General features: G+C 34.2%; 1 protein-coding gene across 1 annotated transcript in view; it reads left to right on the top strand.

Annotated features, from left to right (window-relative positions):
• The window catches only part of TINAG (tubulointerstitial nephritis antigen), a 99350-nt gene that overhangs the window by 27069 nt on the left and 51942 nt on the right, over positions 1-20339 (top strand). Inside the window, exons 3-4 of the mRNA XM_049776915.1 lie at positions 1358-1447; positions 12448-12562. Coding sequence (XP_049632872.1) covers positions 1358-1447; positions 12448-12562 — 205 coding nt within the window. The remainder of the gene's footprint in view (positions 1-1357; positions 1448-12447; positions 12563-20339) is intronic.

Here is a 20339-nt window from a genome sequence, read left to right as displayed (position 1 = left end):
ATGGTCCCGCATGCCAGGAGCGATATCTGAGTGTGTAGCCAGGAATAACCCCTGAGCATCACTGGGTGTGCCCCCCCAGAAACCAAACAAACAGAAGGCACTGATAGAACTTAGCAAGAAGAAAAAAGCATCTAACCCCATCCTAAAATGGGGAAAAGAAATGAACATACATTTCCTCAAAGAAAAATACAGGTGGCCAAAAGACACATAAAAGATGCTTCACATTACTGACCATTAGGAAAATGTAAATCAAAACAATAATGAGATGTCATCTCATACCACAGAGATTGGCACACATCACAAAACACAAGAACAACCAGTGCTGGCATGCATGAAGAGACTCTAATTCACTGCTAGGGATTATGTAGAGTCTCCCAGCCCTTTTGGAAAAAATATTGATATTCCTCAGAAAACTAGATATTGAGCTTCCATATGATTATATGGACCAGCAATAGCACTCCTAGCGATATAACCTAGGTTCCCCAAATTACTATAGAGAAAAGCCCTATGCATTCCTGTGTTCATTGCAAGGCTATTTAAAATAATCTGAGACTGAAAACAACCCAAATGCCAAAGAACAGATGAGTGAATAAATAAGCAGTTTTACATATGCACAATGGAATACTGCACATCTTTTTGAAAAAAATGAAGTCATGAAATTTGCTTATACATGAACTATAGAGATTATAATGCTGAGTGAAATGTGTCAGAGGGAATAAATAAATATAGAATAATTTCACTCACTTGTGGAATATAAGAAAAATAATGGATAATATTGTAATAATATTCAGAGACAATAGAGATCAGAGCCACAAGATCTATGGTAGGAAGCTTGCCACAGTGATTGGTAAATGCAGTTAAGGTAGCAAATGATAGTTGGAACTATTCTGTACAAAAATTGAGTGCTAAAAATGGCTAAAGCAATATGCGTGGTACCCCTTCAGTGGCAGTAATACAATCCACTTTTTCAAAAAACAAGAGAGATATAAGATGAAAGAGAGAGAAAGAGATTAATAAAATGCCTGCCCCATTGGCTGATGGGGTGGTTGGGTCAGAGCTATACTAGGGACACTGATGTCAGGAAAAGTTCACTATTTAAGGATGTTATACATACTTTGAATTAAAATGAACCAAATAAAATTTGTGAACAAAGTGCTTAATTTTTAATTGTATAAAACATATAAGAAAATATAATATAATAGGATATGCATTGTAATGTATTTCTGTTAAAATAAAACTGTTTATTGCAAACTAATCAAACTATGTTTTATACAGTAACAGTTTGCTCTGCTGGATAAAAATTTTTAGACATGTACTCCATTAATTATAAAATTCTTTTATTTTTAAATATTTACAGCACATGCTTAGGACAACAGTGGATATGTTCCCAGAATATATGCCTTGTTCAGCCAGAATTAATAGAACATGTCAATACAGGAGATTATGGGTAAGAAATCTTTCTTTTTGTGGATTTGGGCACTCCTAGGTATTTCTTAGGTTTTAACTATATCCTAGATATTTACTTCTAAATGATCATCATATATATGTGAGTGGGCAAGAAATTAAACAGTAAAAAAAGATGTGCAAAGGTGAATTGCATGAAGATGAACATTAAGTAATTAATATTAAAATCTGTATATCACAAAGAAATATAGGATATGGTCTTAAATAGTCTAGAACAGATCTTGTCATGGTGTGAGTGAAATGAGTAAAGAGAGCTCTGCTTAGGGCAAGTATTCAGGGAAAATTAGGAAGCATACAAAATGAATGGATTTGTTCAAACGATCTGTTCCTTTAGCTTTTTCATTACCTTTACCTAGTCAATTATAGAGCTTATATTTCTAGGTAGAACCTGACCTTTGTAAAGTTTTCTTGATATTTTCCCAAATAGTTTATTTACACAATTTCCTTGACCTGATTACAATCTAACCAATTTTATTTACAATTAAGTTGAAAGATAGATCTGGTTACATATTTTTAGTGTGACTTTGTTGTTGTTGGTTTTGGGCTACACTCGGTGATGCTCAGGGGTTACTACTGGCTATGCACTCAGAAATCACTCCTGGCTAGGGGGTCCATATGGGATGTGGGGAATCAAACCAGGTTAGTCTGTCCTTGATTGGCCATGTGCAAGACAAACACACTTCTGCTGTGCTATTACTTCGGCCCTTGACTTATTTATTTTTAATAACTTTTTCTAACAAATTTAAAAAAGTTTTAACTGACAAACACTGGAAATAACTCATGATCTCCAAGAGATTAAATGCTTTGCACTGTGCACTACTTAATTCATTGTGCTGTGCATTGATTACTATTCCACTTATGTAAAGGGATAGTGTGTAGGAATGCAGAGACATTGGATTTTGTAGTTGCAAATAAAGAGTTGATTTAAGTCTGCCCTATATTTTTTTCTGACTTTAATCAAATTGCTATATCACTTGGAAAGCATTTTCTAAGTTCTAGGAAAATATTTGTATGAGAAGATCTGTTGCCAGTGCTGTAAAAGTGAGGTACTCATAAAATGTGCCTTTCTAAAAGTCAGAAATAACATTTCCTATAATACATAGATGTATACTTCCCAGAACAATGAAAATATTAAATGTAAATGTGCCTAAGTATTTTCTTAGATGACACATAATCTAGAAATAACATTTGATGACATTTATTTTCTTTAATTATTTTATTTCTGTGGGTATTTAACTGGTATTTTAGATAATATGATGACATTTTTGGTATTTCTTGAGAAACTGTTTACAATTTTCTGTGGGTAAGTGATAAATAAATTATTAAAAGTATATAAAAGTATGTATCATGAGAAATTATCTAAGTCAGGTTATTAAAAGAATTCAAATGCTTGGCATAACAAGTACACTTCCGAGAAATCCTAGTCAAGCTCTTTGTTATCAATAGGCACATAAGTCTAAAGAAGTTTAGAAAGAATAAAAGTGCATATGAGTACACAATATCTCAGCAATGATAATATCCTTGAAGAAAATAATTTACTTTTCAGGGGCTGAAAGAATTACAGTGGATATCAGAGATAGTAGTGGGTTAAGTGCTTGATTTGTGTGGCCTACCAGTGTTTGACCCTGGAACCCTAGATGATCCCCCAATTCCCACAAAGAGTAATTATTGAGCACAATCAGGTAAGAACTAAAAACAAAAGCAAAAAAGGAAAATTTTTAACCTATGTTCCCTTGGAGACAACTCAAGATCCATTTAAGAGAATAGGGTTTTGACCTAATAGATAAGCATTGGTGCAAACTACTATATTAACAAACATAAGATGAATAAAATAAAAAGTATAATGATAACTAAAAGAATCATCCATAGACAAACAAAGAAAAATTAAAGAACAAGATTTGAAAAAACATTTGCTTGAGGGTGAAAAATTGAGGAATGTTTTCTAAAGCAATACACATTTATTTTACTAACTTTTTGTTTTGGGACACACCTAGTGGCACTCAGGGGTTACTCCAAGCTCTGCACTCATAAATCACTCCTGTTTTAATAAGTATTACTTTGTAATATAATTTAACATTGTGGAAAATAATGCCTCTGATATTCCTTTTCACAAGGATTGCTTTAGCTATTCGTGGGTGTATATTGTTTCAAATGAATTTCAAGAGTGTTTGATCCACTTCTTTGAACAATGTCATGAGTCTCTTTAGAGGGATTATATTAAATATGTACAATGCTTTGGAAAATATTGCCATTTTAATTATGTTAATCCTACCAATCCTTGAGCAGAGTATGTGTCACCACATGGTATTGGAATAAAGACAAATCCTCAGGTAAGTGGAATAGACTTGAGTAGTCAGAGAATGTTCTCCAGAAATACAATGAATTAATTTTTGATAAAGGGGCAAGAAAACCAAAATGGAACAAGAAAAGCCTTTACAACAAGTGGTGTTGGCACAACTGGTTAGCCACTTTTAAAAAAGTGAGCTCAGATCCACATCTAACACCATGCACAAAGGTCAATCCAAATGGATTAAAGACCTTGATAGCAGGTCTAAAACCATAAGGTATATAAAAACAACACATAGGTAAAACACTCCATGACTTTGAGACAAAAGGCATCTTCAAGTAGGAAATAGCACTCTCCAAACAAGTGGAAGCAGAGATAAACAAATGGAAATATATTAAGCTGAAAAGTTTCTGCACCTCAAAGGAATAGTATTCAGGATACAAAAACCACTCTCAGAATGAGAAAAACTACTCACCCATGCCCATCAAAAATGGGCTAATATCAAAACTATACAAGTTACTGACAGAACTTAACAAGAAAAAAATATCTAACCCCATCAAAAATGGGGAGAAGAAATGAACAGAAATTTTTTAAAAAAAAATTAATACAAATGGCCAAAAGACACATGAAAAATGCTCTCCATCACTAATCATCTCAAAGATGCAAGTGAAAACAACTATACGGTACCATCTTACTCCACAGAGAATGGCACAAATCACAAAGAACAAGAAAAATCAGTGATGGTGGGATGTGGAGAGAAAGGAGCTCCTATTCACTGCTCATGGAAATACCGTTGAGTCTAGCCTCTACGGAAAACATTATGGAGATTCCTCAAAAAACTGGAAATTGAGCTCCCATATATTTGAGCTAAGGCACTCCTAGGAATATACCATAGGAACACAAAAAACTTAATACAAGAATCCTTTTCTCACACCTATATTCATTGCAGCGCTATTTAGTATAGCCAGACTCTGGAAAAAAACAAGATGCCCTTCAACAGATGAATGGCTAAAGAAACTGTGATACATAGTCACAATAGAATATTATGCAACCATCAGGAGAGATGAAGTCATTAAATTTTTTTATGGCCATGGAAACTATTATGTTGTGTGAAATAAGTCAGAGGGAGAGAGATAGACATAAAATATTCTCACTCATCTATGAGTTTTAAGGAAAATTAAAGACATTATCATGATAATAATAGAGATGAGGGCTAGAAGGACTGGCTCAGAAAATGAAGCCCAAATCAAAGAGTGGTGAGTGCATTTAGGGAAATAACTACAATAACAACAAATATGACACTGTGAATGAGAGAAGTAGAGTGCCTGTCTTGAATACAGGCAGGGGTGAATACAGAGGAGGGGCATTGGTGGTAGGAATGTCGCAGTGGTGAAGGGGAGCTTTTTGTTTATGACTGAAACCCAACTACAATCATGCTTGTCATCATGGTGCTTAAATAAAGAATATATATATTTTGTATATATAAAATACTGTATCTAAAATAAAAAATTTAATTAAAAAAAGATGGGGCCAGACTGATAGTGCAGCAGTAGGGCATTTTCCTTTTATGCAGCATATCTTTGTCAGAGTATTTACGTGCAAGTATATTCTTTAATTTAGTAAAATGTCTAATTGTTTAAACAATAAAAAAAAATGATGGAAGAAAGTTGCTCTGGCAGGCTTGCTCTGACATTCATATCAGATGCTGGAAATCAAACTGAGGTCTGTCCAGGTTTGGCAGGCAAATGCCCTGCCCTACCGTTGTGCTATCGCTCCAACACTAGCAATGTACATTCTAATTCTTCATTATTTTATGTTCCTGAGGTTCAAATTGTGTAAAAATATAATACTATATTTTAAGTACTTTTCAAAATAGCCTCTATAAATATATATGACCTTTGCTTTATACCTTTTTTCATGTCTTGCTGATATTTTAGATCCAAATTTTTATTCATTATATGAAACTTACCCATATTCATTTATTCTCTATTATTTTAGTGCAATCAATATCAACAAAACATGTCTTCATTTGTGGAAATTTTGATGGCAAAAATAACTAAAGTATTCATGCAATTTATCATTTTCCTAAGCAGTGAATATGTGATTTATTGTAAATGGCTTTTTAAACAATGATATGAATATTTATATATGATATATGAATATATGTACATTATTTTATATAAATGGTGTGTGCACATATGCATACATATGAAAATCAACAAATTAGAGGAAAAATAGATAAATGTTTCAGCTATCTTCTACGTATCCAAAATGTATGACCATAAGCATTTCATTTATTCATAACAGCAGTGGGATGAATTCAACTGAGATGATTGTGCTGTTGTATTCTACGGTTACTTTTTTGTCTTTAGACCTTTAAAATCTCAAGTGGACCTGAACTTTTTAAGAAAATCATATTCTCAATTCTGGAGTTTTGGTTTAGTTGTTGATAGTCTATCCCAGTTTTTGGCAACCTTTGTTTTCAACTGAGCCAAATCTTGCCAAAACCACGATTGAAATTTATTTTGAGAGCCACACATTTTATTTTTTATTTATTTATTTATTTATTTATTTATTTATTTATTTATTTATTTATTTATTTATTTATTTTGGCAGTGCTCAGGGGTTACTCCTGGCTCAGAAATCACTCCTGGCAGGCTCAGGGATGGGATACTCAGATGGGATGTCGGGATTCGAACCACCGACCTTCTGCATGAGAGGCAAACACCTTTCCTCCATGCTCTCTCCGGCCCTGAGAGCCACATTTTTAAAAGCAAAAATCCATAGAATGGTAAACTGTTTTTAGTTTCGATAAGTTTTTATTGAGAATATTCTGCATGCAAGTATCCACATAGGTCGGGAGGATACAAATAATACAACTAATAAAATAAAAACTTTAGAATGATATTAGTTATAAATAATGTTAAATTCCATAAAATTTGCCTTACAGTATAGAGAAAATTAGATCCTGACAATGACAAAGTCACAAACACTAATGTGAACATTGGCCTTGCATTTCCTTGGATAGTTTGAGTAAGTCAGGTTTGTATATAGTTGTTTTTAATTTTAGGCACGAAACAATTTTTCAATTTACTCTTGATAAGATTCATGCTTGAAAATGATTGTTTGCATAAATATGTAGACCCGAACAAGGAAAGAACAGCAAACACTAGCATTTTTAGTTGATTATATAGTCAGGAATACTATTCCAGGTGTTAAAAATCAACATATCTTCCTTCTCCAGGTCTTTCAAAGCAGACCACTTGTGCTGTGAACTAAGTTCACATTTGTGTCTCTCCAGTCTTTCTAAATTAGCACAAAGACGTTCAAATTTTGAGCTCCACAGTTCTTTGTTTTTTAAATTCAGAAATTGCATCTCTTTTTTTGTTTGTTTGTTTTTGTTTGTTTTTGTTTTTTTTTCAGAAATTGCATTTCAAAGTTGCCAATGTTGCTATTAAAGGGAGAAAAATTTAATTCCATTACAGTGGCATCCAGAGGTTTTTTAACAAAGGCCAACCAACGTCGGTTTGCTCTTTCTGAAATTCTGAAACCTCTTGAGAAAAGCTTCTCTCATATTTAAAAGTGCAGTTTTAAAATAGGTAATGTCAATATCAGAATTATTTTCTTGGTGATGTTTCAACAGGCTTGGAAGGTGAATCAAAGTTTCTCTGTCAAAATCTTGAGCAAAAACAGATAATTTGTTTTCAAAAGAAATATTTTCTTCTAACATCGAAAAAATTGTTTCCTTTCCTCTGATTAAACTGATTTAGATGTGAAGTAACATCCACCATGAAATACAGTTTTTGAATCCACTGATTATTTGTTAATTCTGGATAGTGAACACCCTTCTCAAAGAAGAATGCTTTGATTTCTGATAATAAGGAAGCAAAACATTTCAAAACGTTTCTCTTGTTATTTATTTATCCTCTGTTATTTATCTGTGAAGATGCACTAGTATTGGTGAATGACACACTGTTATTTGTGGATGACGCCCTGTTATGGGGGATCTGTGGATGACGCATTGTTATGGGAGGGATCTGTGCATAACGCATATATGGCATCTTATGTGTGTGTAAATAGTATTATAAAATTAGTGGGGCTCATTATGGATATTTTAAGCAGGGTTCACTCAAATAGTCCTCACTGGTACTGTTATATATTGACCTCAGAACCACTAACTTATTTTGCTGGCTCCTAGATTTAAAAAAATGCATGAAGCTCTGGCTCACAGGCCCCAATACATATATTGTCCCACAGGGGAGGGGATGGGGGGGTCCAGGCTGGACAGTGACTCACCAAGTACCATGATGCAGCCACTGACCCACATACAGCTCTCTCTATTGCTCCTCAGTCTGTAGTGCAGAGAGATACTACCTCAATGCCCCGGTGCCAGACAGAAAGTCACGCCCCCCCTCCCATACCACATAACCTGACTGGACCTGTGTGGCACCACACAGAAAGTCACGGCCCCTATACCACATGACCTGACTGGAGCTGTGTGGAGCTAGCCTCTGGGGCTGCATACAGGGCGGGCACTGACAGAGGCTAGGAGTAGAGTCCTGACTCCTGGAGCTGCTGCCTGGCACACAGAAGAGCCAAATTCAAAGTGTAAAGAGCCACATGTGGCTCACGAGCCGCAGGTTGCTGACCACTGGTCTATCCTAATCTGCTTACTGCAGTTACAGTGTTGTAATGGGAATTAAATGGAAACATTATGAAGCCGGTCATTCTTGAAAGTAACAGACTTATTTTGCTCAACTCAGCAAAATGTCATTAGGGAAATCCACCTTCAGAAATTGAGAAAATAGAACATTTTTCTATATTTTTGGGGGGAGAACACACCTGATAGTTCTGAAGGCTCACTCTTGATTATGCACTCAGGGATAACTCGTGTTGCCCCATGAAGTGTTATGTATTGCTATTGGGAAATGAACATGAACCAGCCTTGCTGTCCACTACAAGATTCCTTCCTTTCTATTAGCTGTACTATATCTCCAACTTTAATTGGACTTTTCTTCATGTAAATAGTTCTTGGTAGCTTTCAATTTATCACATTTATAAACTTTATTTCTTTTATTAATTCAATGTATAGCTCACTGTTTATGTTACTATTATTTTTTCATTTATTTCTCAAAATAAGCAACACTTCCCACCTGAAAAATGATCTATTTTACCCACTCTAGGTTATTATCTCCCCGCTTCTAGCTTGTCATCAAATCCACAAAATAAAATGTTGGTATGCATCTTCGGTCAGAGTTCTTACAATTCACAGATGCAAAATTTAAGATATTTTTATTTGTTTTAAGCTATATTCTCTTGAATTTCTATATTAAACCTAGATAATAATAGCATATTTTATTTTTCCTTTTCAATCTGACCAAGTTTTAATAGTTCAGTCACATTTTTATAATTATTTTCTAAAAGAAAGTTGTGATTCTGCCACTCACGATAATTTCTTTAAGGTTACTCTTGATTTAACATATCTAAATACAATATTTTATTTTTTAGCATAAAAATGGTTCAAATGCTTTATAAATTATTTTATAAATAAAATTTTAAAATTTCTTTTGTGGGGGGCCACACCCATTGATGCTCAGGAGTTTCTCCTGGCTCTGCACCTAGAAATTGCTCCTAGCTTGAAAGGTACCCTATGGGATGCTGAGGGTTTGAACCGCGGTCTGTCCTAGGCTAGCGCTTGCAAGGCAGAAGCCTTATCTCTAGTGCCACTGCTACCGCCCCAAAATTTTATATATTTTTATAAATTATTTTTATCATATTTCCAGTCTCTTATATTGAAGCACTTAATAAATATGTTATGTTTCATACCTCTAAATTTTGATCTCAAGTTATATTTATCTAGAATAAATTGTGCTCTTTTTTTACATCTGCCTATCAAACTTATTCTTATTTTCCAAGACTGAGTACAGAAATCACTTTTTATTTTACAGAAAATGTCAGTTCAGACTTGCCCTTCTCTCAAGCCACTGTTCACTCTTGAATAATCAGTCATCTCTCTACTCCTTTCACATCCTTTAAAACTAAGTTATGTTCGATAAAACCTCTCTTGCTTCATTAAAAAAATGTGAGTTTGGGGGCTGGAGAGATAGCATGGAAGTAAGGCATTTGCCTTTCATGCAGAAGAACACTGATTCAAATCCCAGCATCCAATATGGTCCCCCGAGCCTGCCAAGAGTGATTTCTGAGCATGGAGCCAGGAGTGGCCCCTGAGCACTGCCGGGTGTGACCTCCCCCCCAAAAAAACCCTAAAAAAATGTGAGCTCCTTCTTGTAGACATATTTGCTTTTTTCTACTCTGAAATATTTGTGAAGATGCAAAATAAGATTATTTCTATCTTAAAGCATTTTTAGGAATATATATCCATAAACCCAGAAGAATTTGTTTCTATGTTCTTAGTAATGACTTAAATAGTACCTTAAATATGTACTGAGCTTTCCTAAATAAAATTATTTGGGTAATGACACCTTGAATTAAGCTCTGATTTGCTTATGTTCTTATTAAATAACAAATCTGTAGAAGAAGAGCATTGGTTTACTAGATATAATATTAAAATATCTTTTATCAGGGTTGGAGTGGTGGTGCAAGCAGAAAAGTGTTTGCCTTGCATGCAATTAACCTAGGACAGACCGTGGTTCAGTCCCCCGGTGTCTCATATAGTCCCCAAGCCAGGAATGATTTCTTAGCAAGTAGCAAAGAATAACCTCTGAGCTTCACCGGGTGTGGCCCCAAAAACAAAAAATAAAAAAATGAAATAGGGGCCGGAGAGATAGCATGGAGGCAAGGCATTTGCCTTGCATGCAGAAGGACGGTGGTTAGAATCCTGCATTCCATATGGTCCCCGGAGGCTGCCAGGTGCGATTTCTGAGCATAGAGCCAGGAGTAACCTTTGAGCAGCGTCCAGTGTGACCCCCCCAAATAAAATTAAATATCCTTTATCATAAATAATTCACAAGAATCTATGATATTATGAATATTTTAGTTATTAAACACAACAGGAATATTTTTATAATTGATTTAAATGCTGAAAATATATTTACCTTAAGTAATCGTAATTTTGTTGACCTGGTTATTATTTTTTCTTTCTCATTTTTCATCTTCTATCAATATTTAATTTTTAATTTTATTTTCAGTGTATTTTGAAAATAAATCTAATTTTATGTGGAAAGGTAAAATTTGTCAAAATATTTACATTATTTATTACCTAATTTTTTATTTTACTTATTTAACTTTGGGGTTTTGAGCTATATTCATCTGTTTTTAGAGTTTACAATGGCTCCACATTTAGGGATATTGCCTAGCAGAATTTAGGAGACTAGATAGGGCAGGGGTGGCGAACATGCAGCTCTCAAGCCACATGCGGCTCCCGGCCAAAATGAATGTGGCTCTTTGCCTCTTATCATTATTTTGTATACTGTGGCTCTTTGCCCAGCTTGGATTTTGTTCTGCTGCTTCTGAGGAGGGACCTCTGAGGAGAGATCTCCAAGCGCATAGTCCCGCCCCCAGGCTGCGTCTTCCCATCTCCCATCCCTGGGAAACAACTGCATGGGCCAAAGAGGGGGGGTGGGGAACCCGTGTGTCACAATTTGGGTCACATCTGGCCGTTAGTTCTTAGTGTGGAGGACGCAGCACACCCTCACCATCACTGCAGGATTTTTGCCCTCATTCAAAATGGCAAAATGTAATATGTGTTTAATATATTATTGTTAAAATGATATGCTTTTGTGTGAGTGTTTGTCTGTTTTGGCAGGTCACTGCCTGGTGTATCTCTCAGTTTAAAATTGTGGCTCTTTGTGTCGAACTTGTTCGCCACCCCTGAGATAGGGTATCTAGGAACAAATTCTGATTGACTACATAGAAGACAAATACCTGTCTTCTGTGGTGTATCTCCAGCCCCTATTTTAAAATTTTTATTAACAATAGATTACTGAGCATTAACATAAATCACACAATTTAATATATTTAAATATTTTAATAAAATATTTTAATAACATTGAATAATTAAGTAGCATTAATGTAATCCTTTTTATGAAGTCTTTTAACATAGTTGACTTGTTTTCATATCAGATCAAGTATTAAATCAAACATTACTTATAATATCTAAAAAAATAGGGCCAGAGTGACAGCTCAGCGGTAGGGTGTTTGCCTTTCATGCAGCTGATTCAGGACGGGCCTCAGTTTTATCCCTGGTGTCCCATATGGTCCCCCATTCAGGAGCGATTTCTAAGTGCATACCTGGGAGTAACTAACTCCTCAGAGTCACCAGATGTGACCCAAACCCCCTCAAAATCTAAAAATTTATTCCTGTATATTTAAAATTCTAAAATCGATTTAATGACATTAAAAAGAAAGTGTGTATACTGACCTTATTACCATCAATCCCTTTATGTAGATTACATATTCTAAAATAGTCTATATTAATATGACCTTAAGTTTCTCCTGTGACTCGTTACCATAATTGAAATGGACCTAACTTAAAAAATGTCTCATATGCTTCATATTACAGTAATCAATAATGAACAAGATATTAAGGAATATCTGCTTTACATCCATCATTCACATTTTTGTGACAATTATATCTGTTCTGTATATTTCAGATATATGAATATATATAAACACATATTTGTAAAAATAATGTCACATAATCTATACATATTTTTTTTATTTTATTTGTAAGGCAGATGGACAGCTCAGAACTATAGCCAATTTTGGGGAATGACCTTAGAAGAAGGTTTCAAAAATCGTCTTGGTACCTTGCCACCTAGCCCCATGCTTCTGAGTATGAATGAAATGATGGTAAGTGGGTTATTTTTTGGCTTAAGTGTTTTTGTTTGAATGTGAGTAACTATATATGGAGACAACATTTATTTATAATTCCCATTTGTGTGAATTCATTATAATTGAGTATGTCTTAATTATACATTGCCACATGGAAGAAATAAATGCAAGCAATTATAGACATAAACTAAAATGTAAGCTTTGCCCCCTCAAGAATTAAAATTTTCCATTAATAGAATACCTTCAACTTACCTAATAAACTGTTTTGAATAAAACTTTTCCATTTCTAATAATCTTACGCCTTGTATTATTTTATTGGTGTTTCCATCATATTTAAAAGTTATTATTGTTAGGGTATAAAGTTGAAGGATGAAACCACACAATTGAAATAAAGCAAGGCTTTATTTTTCAACCAACAAGCTACAAATAGACCATCAGGGCCACCTCCTGCAAGAAGCAACCCAGCCCAGGGGTCACAAGCCAGGTTATATAGGATTAGAAGCAGGAAGTCTTGGTCTTTAAGTTGATTCACTGTTGTGTAGGGTGTTTCTAGGATGTTTCATCATGGTTTTTTTTTTTTTTTCATCTTTTTTTTAATGGCTAGATATCTATGGAGATATATTGTGGTTTAGGGCCTTAGTGTCTGCATCAATATTGTTGGGAAAGGAGCTTAGCTCTTATTTAGAATTTAACCTTATAAACCTGAAAAGGAAACTTAACAAAATGGAGTCACTTCTGCTCCAGGCTTCACAGTAGCTATCCAATAATAGGTATCTTAAAAAGGCTTGTAATACTCTAAGTCTTTTTCAGTCCCAGGGGAAGGGCAGTTTTAACACTAACCCCTGAGCTCTCTTTGACACGTAAACTATCCAGTTGATATGTGATTGACTCCTACTGCCTGCTGTAAAAGCCAAACACAGAACATTTCCCCATTACTTGATTACATACTTCACTACAATGAAGACGTCAAGGCTATCTCTAAGCCCTAAACTCTGGAGAAATCAGGGTTACTTGTAATTGGGTGGATTATGAACCAATAGAGTTCTCATTAGACTTTTAATATTTGCTTTAGAAAGATATAGTCCCCTTGAGTTTTTATTTCAATTCCTGTCAGGGGTCTCAAACTCAATTTACCTGCAGCCCGAAGGAGGCAAAGTCAGGATGATTCTTGAGTGCAAAGTCAGTAGTAAGCCTTGAACATTGTGTGTGTGTGTGTGTGTGTGTGTGTGTGTGTGTGTGTGTGTGTGTGACCCAAACAACTAAAACAAAACAAAACAAAATAAGATTCCTCTAGGGCAGGGCCACAAAATGTTGTACGTCAGGCCGCAAGTTTGAGACCCCTGTGAGTGTAGTAGAAACAGATAACTGGTAGGAGAATGGAAAATAATAGCTGCTTATTACTGAGTAGCTAAATTATGAGCTCAGAACTCAGAGAAGAAATTTCATACTAATGCTTTTGTAATTCTTAGTGGGTGCATTTATTAATCACGTTATAAAGACAGAAGAACTGTAAAAGAAAGAAGTTAATTCACATCTAATTTAAGAAAAATAAAAATTACTACAGAATTGCTGAAATTGTGAAGCTTTGGCATTTTAAATTATCTGCATGTAAAATAATTCTAGATTTCTAATAGTCATTATGACTAATTAAATTTCAAAGGAAAAAACTTTAAAAACATAAATCTATCATTTTGAAACTTTCATTGTCAGTAAAACAAAAAATCTTTATAGGTGTGCCCCATATAAATTATTTTATTGGCATAATTATAAAATAAACTTGCCAAAAAGGTGGTGGTGGTTGTTTTTCTCCTGTTTTCTTTTTCACTAGTGTCTTCTCTTGAAGAGAAAAAGAGACAGAATCATTTAAGAAAGGTACATTAGGTCTTTTTAAGAATAATGTTGTTCTTTCCCCTGCTTTTACTAATAACTACAGCCAACTAAATTCTTTTTGAGTGTATATATACTGATTACATTATCTCAGAATATTTATTTAAGCTTGATGTTTTTGAAAATTGGTATATTTTATGTTTAGAAAATAATGAAGTCTATTTTTTCCAAGTTGCATTTGCCATAGAAAATCTAATCTTGAATCAGTTATTGGCTGCTGAGCAATATTTTGCATAAAATTTTCTGTGGGGATATTTAAATGAAGAATAGTAATGGTTAAAACTTGGTATAAGTGGGTTATTTAGTGCAATGGATTAATGTGTAATATAGCTGTGTGGTAATTCAAGGAAAGCAGTAAGGATTTTTCAACTATCTACAAGGGATCCAGTTACCCACTTATGATAAAATAGTTTATTTCCATGGTGCAGTACTTTGAATTCTAGAGATCTTTCAAAATGTTTTCCAGTGTTAGTTTTGCCCTGATATATGATCAAATATAAGAAAGTTAGATATAGTCAATACAAATTGAATTGAAGTAGTAACTATAGAAAATAAAGCTAAAAATTAATTCATTCTTAGCTTGGTAACTAGATAGAAAAAACCCCAATATGCTAAATTACTTCTGAGTACACTGAACATGAATATGATATTTTTTTGTTTTGGGGCTACAACCCGGTGATGCTCAGGGGATACTCCTGGCTATGCGCTAAGAAATCGCTCCTGGCTTAGGACCATATAAGACACTGGGATCAAACTGAAGTCCATCCTGGATCAGCCAATTGAAAGGCAAATGCCCTATGGCTGTGCTATCATTCCTGCCCCAGAAATAAATATGCTTTTGTGGATATATGTCTGAATAAAATTTTTTCTCTACCTTTCTCCAATTAAAAAAAAAATTTAGCACAGGATGGTCTCTGTGTATATTTGTGATTAATAGTGTCCAACATTGGTAATTATTTGCAAAGAAACATGACTGTCTTCAGACTCAAATACATATCCATTTCTCAGATTATTTAGGCAGAAATAGGGTTGTTTATTGTTTTTAATTTTTATTATAACCAATGTGAATTACAAGTCTTTCACAGTTATATTTAAGGTACATTGTGAGAGTGAATTAAGCAAAAATTAAGGTTGATTATTTTTTTATTTTTATTGAAACCACAATGAATTTCAAGTACTTCAGAGTTATATTTAAGATACATAGTGAGAGTGGATTAGGGCAATTACCATCACCAACGATGACCTCTCTTCCCATTGTTCCCAACATGGGTCCCATAACTCTACCCTTAGCCCCCTGGACTATGTAACAGGTCCTTTTTGTATATAGTTTGTTGTGGTTTAGCTCTCTCAATTCTATTTTCATTAACTTTGAGTTGGTATTTAAGACTGATCCTTTTTTATTTTCACTCAATGCTCATGAGACTGCTTTGCCCCGGTACCATCTACATTTTTTTTTACTTTGTAAGAAGACACAAAAATATGAGGCAGAGCAAGATGATTTATGTTTTATGGTTCTGATTAAAAAGAAAAAAGAAAAATATAATAAGCGAGCTAGAGCACCTGTCTAGAAGCTATAAATATAAATTAAAAACAAAAGAAGAGGGGAAACTGGTATGGTGAGGTGGTTTTTTTTTGTTTGTTTGTTTGTTTTGTTTTATTGCATAGAAACATTAATTATTGTGGGAATTAGAAAGGAAATTCCCTTTGCCTAAGAGATACAGGATGTCTCCACCATTGAAGCATACTGTGATGAGCCCTACTATGGGTTCCTGACCTGTTCAATGTCGAACCCCAAAATCTTTCTTTGTGGTTTCAGGAAAAGTTCTGCTCGGTCGTGATTGTCAAAAGTTAGTCCTCTGTAAATGGAGATCTTGGTTTTTGCACAGATTCTAGGACAAAGTCTAGGATAGAGTCTTTCTTTATGGTTACAAAATTTCCGCTCACTCACTGTTTTTGTAGTCAGTTTTCTATATTTAGTGATCTTGGTTTTTGCACCAAAGGATGGAGTGTTTTCTAATATTATCTCATCGTTATGTGATGAGGTAGGAAAACCGGCCCTTTGATCAAATTGTTTCTACATCCTTGTCAACAGGGTGTCATATGAACATATCCTAGGCAAATTAGTACCAGAGCAGTATTAGGGACTCCCCTGGGGGGAATTTACTTGCTGGTGCTGCTGTAGGTATCTGTGCCATTTCTAAGGTTGAGATCTTGAGTTCAGGCTTATGTGGTCGATGTTCAATCACATGAGTTCAATCATATGAGTCCCCATGACATATGTTCAGGATGGAAAACATCCCTGTGTTGTAAAATGTATGGGTTTTTGTTCTAGTGTATAAGAACTGTTTCTACATGTAAGATTTCCTCATTTTAGTGTGCCTGTGCAAAAAGAAATTATGCCATATTATATTGTTGGTGCATTGGGGGGGGGGGGTAAAAAAGACAAGCTATACATTCCCTATTCCCTGGATTTCACCTGAGCTTATATCCCAAGAAAGACAATTCTACTAGAATTTTATACTAAGCAGAACCAAAACAAGAAAAATAAAAATTAGAATTTAATAAAACAAAATTCTCTTTCAAATTTCTCCAATACTTACTGTGCCTGTGCAAAAAAAAGGGGGGGGAAGCACAAAACCTCACCACACTGGCCCTCCATTTTTTCCTCTTTTATTGTGTTGTTGTTTAGTAGTTGTTTATTGTGACTGTTGAGTATTTAGTCGTTGTTTTTTCTTCATTTTTTCTTTTTTCCTTTTTTTCTTCTTTTAAATTGATATTAATAGCTTCTAGATGGATTCCTCCCAGGTTTTTATTGTTCTTTTTCCCCAACAGAACACAAAACTTGAATTATTTTGTTCCACCTCATAAATTAAGGACAAAAAGAAAAGACAAAAGAGAAAGTGGGTGGTACCAGGAGAAAACAGTCACATGAACATTAAGTGGAAATAATTAAAGATCATGCCTAAATACCAAACCCAAAGTAAATGATAACAGGATCAAGCTCTACTATATGTTATATACAAAGGGGCCCGATTATACTAGCACTCCAGAGGGCAAAGGGGAGGAGTATGGGATGCATGCTGGGAACAGGGATAAATAGATGTCAACATTGGTGGTGGGGAATTGCCCTAATTCACTGTCATTATGTACCTTAAATATAAATGTAAAAGACTTGTAAAACACATGGGTCTAAAAATAATTTTAAAAAATAATGAATATAACAATATATTGTGGAAGTACAAAACAATAATTTTTATGAAGCTAACATCACCCCTATACTAAATCCAAAGAGATCCTACAAGAAAAGAAATATACAAAACAATATCTCTGATGAACACAGATGCAAAGATCCTAAACAAAATCCTAGCAAATAAGTTCCAACACCTCACAGATGAAAAGATCCTCCTCAAAATTATAGCAAATAGGATCCAACACCTCATCAAGAAGATCATACCCCATGACCAAGTAGCATTCATACCAGATATGCAAGGATTGTTTTTACATATGCAAATCAATCAACATAATACAACATATTAACAAAATGCAAACCATATGAATATATCAATAGAGAAAATGAAGCATTCAATAATGGCCAACACCCATTCATGATAAAAACTCTCAATAATATGTGAATGGAAGGAGCTTTTCTTTTTTTTTTAAATTTTTTTGGAAGGAGCTTTTCTAAATATAATCAAGGTCATATACCACAAGCTAAGGGAAAATAAATAATATTCTCAAGGGAAATGAAGTAAAAGTCTTTTTTTTCTAAAATCTGGAACAAGACAAGCATTTCCTCTCTCACAATTTCTATTATACATAGTACTGAAGTACTTACCATAGCAATTAGGTAAGTAAAAGATATCAAGGGCATACCGATAGAAAAAGAAGAAGTTAAGCTCCTACTGTTTGCATATGACATGTTTCTATAATTACAAAACCCTAAATATTCAAAGATTCTAGAAACAATAGTTCATATAGCAAATTTGCAGGCTATACAATTAACATGAAACAATCAATGACCTTCTTGTACTTCAATAATAATGGAAAATAAATGAGCATTCAAAATTTCATTGATAGTAGTATCACAGAAATTCAAATACCTGGAGACAACTAAAAAAGTGAAAGAACCTGGGGCTGGAGTGGTGGCACAGCAGTAGGGCGTTTGCCTTGCATACGATTAGCGTAGGATGAACCGCGGTTCAATACCCCGCCATCCCATATGGTCCCCAAAGCCAGGGACGATTTCTGAGTACATGGCCAGGAGTAACACCTGAGCGTCACTTGTGTGGCCCCCTGCATAAAAAGAGAAACAAAGAGGAGTGAAGGACCTATACAAAGAAAATTACAAAACACTTTTTCAGGAAATAAAAGAGGACAAAAATAAATGCAAATAGTCAAAAGGCACACTAAAATATGCTCCACATCACTAATCATCAGGGAGATGCAAATCAAAACAGCAATGAGGTACCATCTCACACCACAGAGACTGGCACCAGCACAAAGAACAAAAACAATCAGTGATGGCAGGGATGCAGGGGGAAAGGAACTCTCATTTACTGCTAGTTAGAATGCTGTCCTGTTCAGCTTTTATGGAAAACAATGTGTAGATTACTCAAAAACTGGAAATTGAGCTCCCATATGATCCAGCAATATCATTCCTAGGCATATACCCTAGGAACCTAAAGATACAACATATAAATGCCTTCTGAACAACCATATCCATTGCAGTGCTATCTATATACAACAGCCAGAATTTGGAAACAACCCAGATGCCCAACAACAGATGAGTGGCTCCAAACTATGGTACATATATATTATGATTACTATGCAGCTGTCAGGAAAATTGAAGTCATGAAAATTTTCTATATATGGATGAATAAGGAAATTATTATGCTCTGCCATTAAGTCAGAGGGAGAGAAATATATATACAAAATAATCTAACTTATCTGTGGGACTTAAGAAAAATAAAAAAACATGTTGTAATAATAGTCAGAGACAATAGAGATTAGGGCTGGAAGAATCTGCTCATGATATAAAGCTTGCCACAAAGAGAAGTGAGTTCAGTTAGAGAAATAACTACAATTACATATTTTACGAGTGTTGAGTGAAAGAAATATAATGCCTGTCTTGAATACAAGTAGTACATGGAGGAGAAGGGAGTTGGAGGTCAATGGTGATGGGAATGTTGCACTGGTAAAGAGAACTGTTCTTTTTATAACTGAAATCCAAATACAGAAGTGTTTGTTATCATGGTGCTTAAATAAATATGTATAAAATATATAAATACATTTTGTCTTTAAAAATATTTTTAAATAGTTGCTAATTCTTCAGGCATAATTATAAAGTTATAAAATCTATTATTATCAGATCTAACCTCGTGGTGGAGCTGTTTGAAAACTAATACATATAAACAAGTTTGCTATAAAATATAAAACTTGATGAGAAAAACTAATGTATCTAATGTTTTCTAACATTTTGCATTAAATTCAGAGTTTGATAGTATAATATTTCAGTTACCCAATGAAAATTTGTATGTTTTAATTTGCATTGAAAGTTATAAGTGAACGTGTTTTCTATGACTTGTTGGAAGTTAAAGTAAAAGAACATTTTATTTATTGTATGATAACTAAGATGTATACATTATTGGAATAAGAAATAAAAATTATATAGTTAGCTATATATTTTAAAATTGTGTATATAATGCATAAATAAGATTGATTGAACTTATTTTTCTATACATTGTGGTAAGACAAACTGTTTATTCTTTTAATGTATATTTCAATGAATTTTACTTAATGTTAAACATTGAGCTATGTATATCATTCAAAGGTCTAGAGAGCATGGAGGTTGGGTACAATTCTTGGCACCATATGGCCAAATAAATATTTCTAGGAGCAAACTGAAGTA

The sequence above is a fragment of the Suncus etruscus genome, chromosome 7 (genome assembly GCF_024139225.1).
Source record: "Suncus etruscus isolate mSunEtr1 chromosome 7, mSunEtr1.pri.cur, whole genome shotgun sequence".
Classification (NCBI taxonomy): Eukaryota; Metazoa; Chordata; class Mammalia; order Eulipotyphla; family Soricidae; genus Suncus; species Suncus etruscus.
Note: the sequence above shows the minus strand (reverse complement) of the source record. Positions and strands in the feature narration are given on the sequence as shown.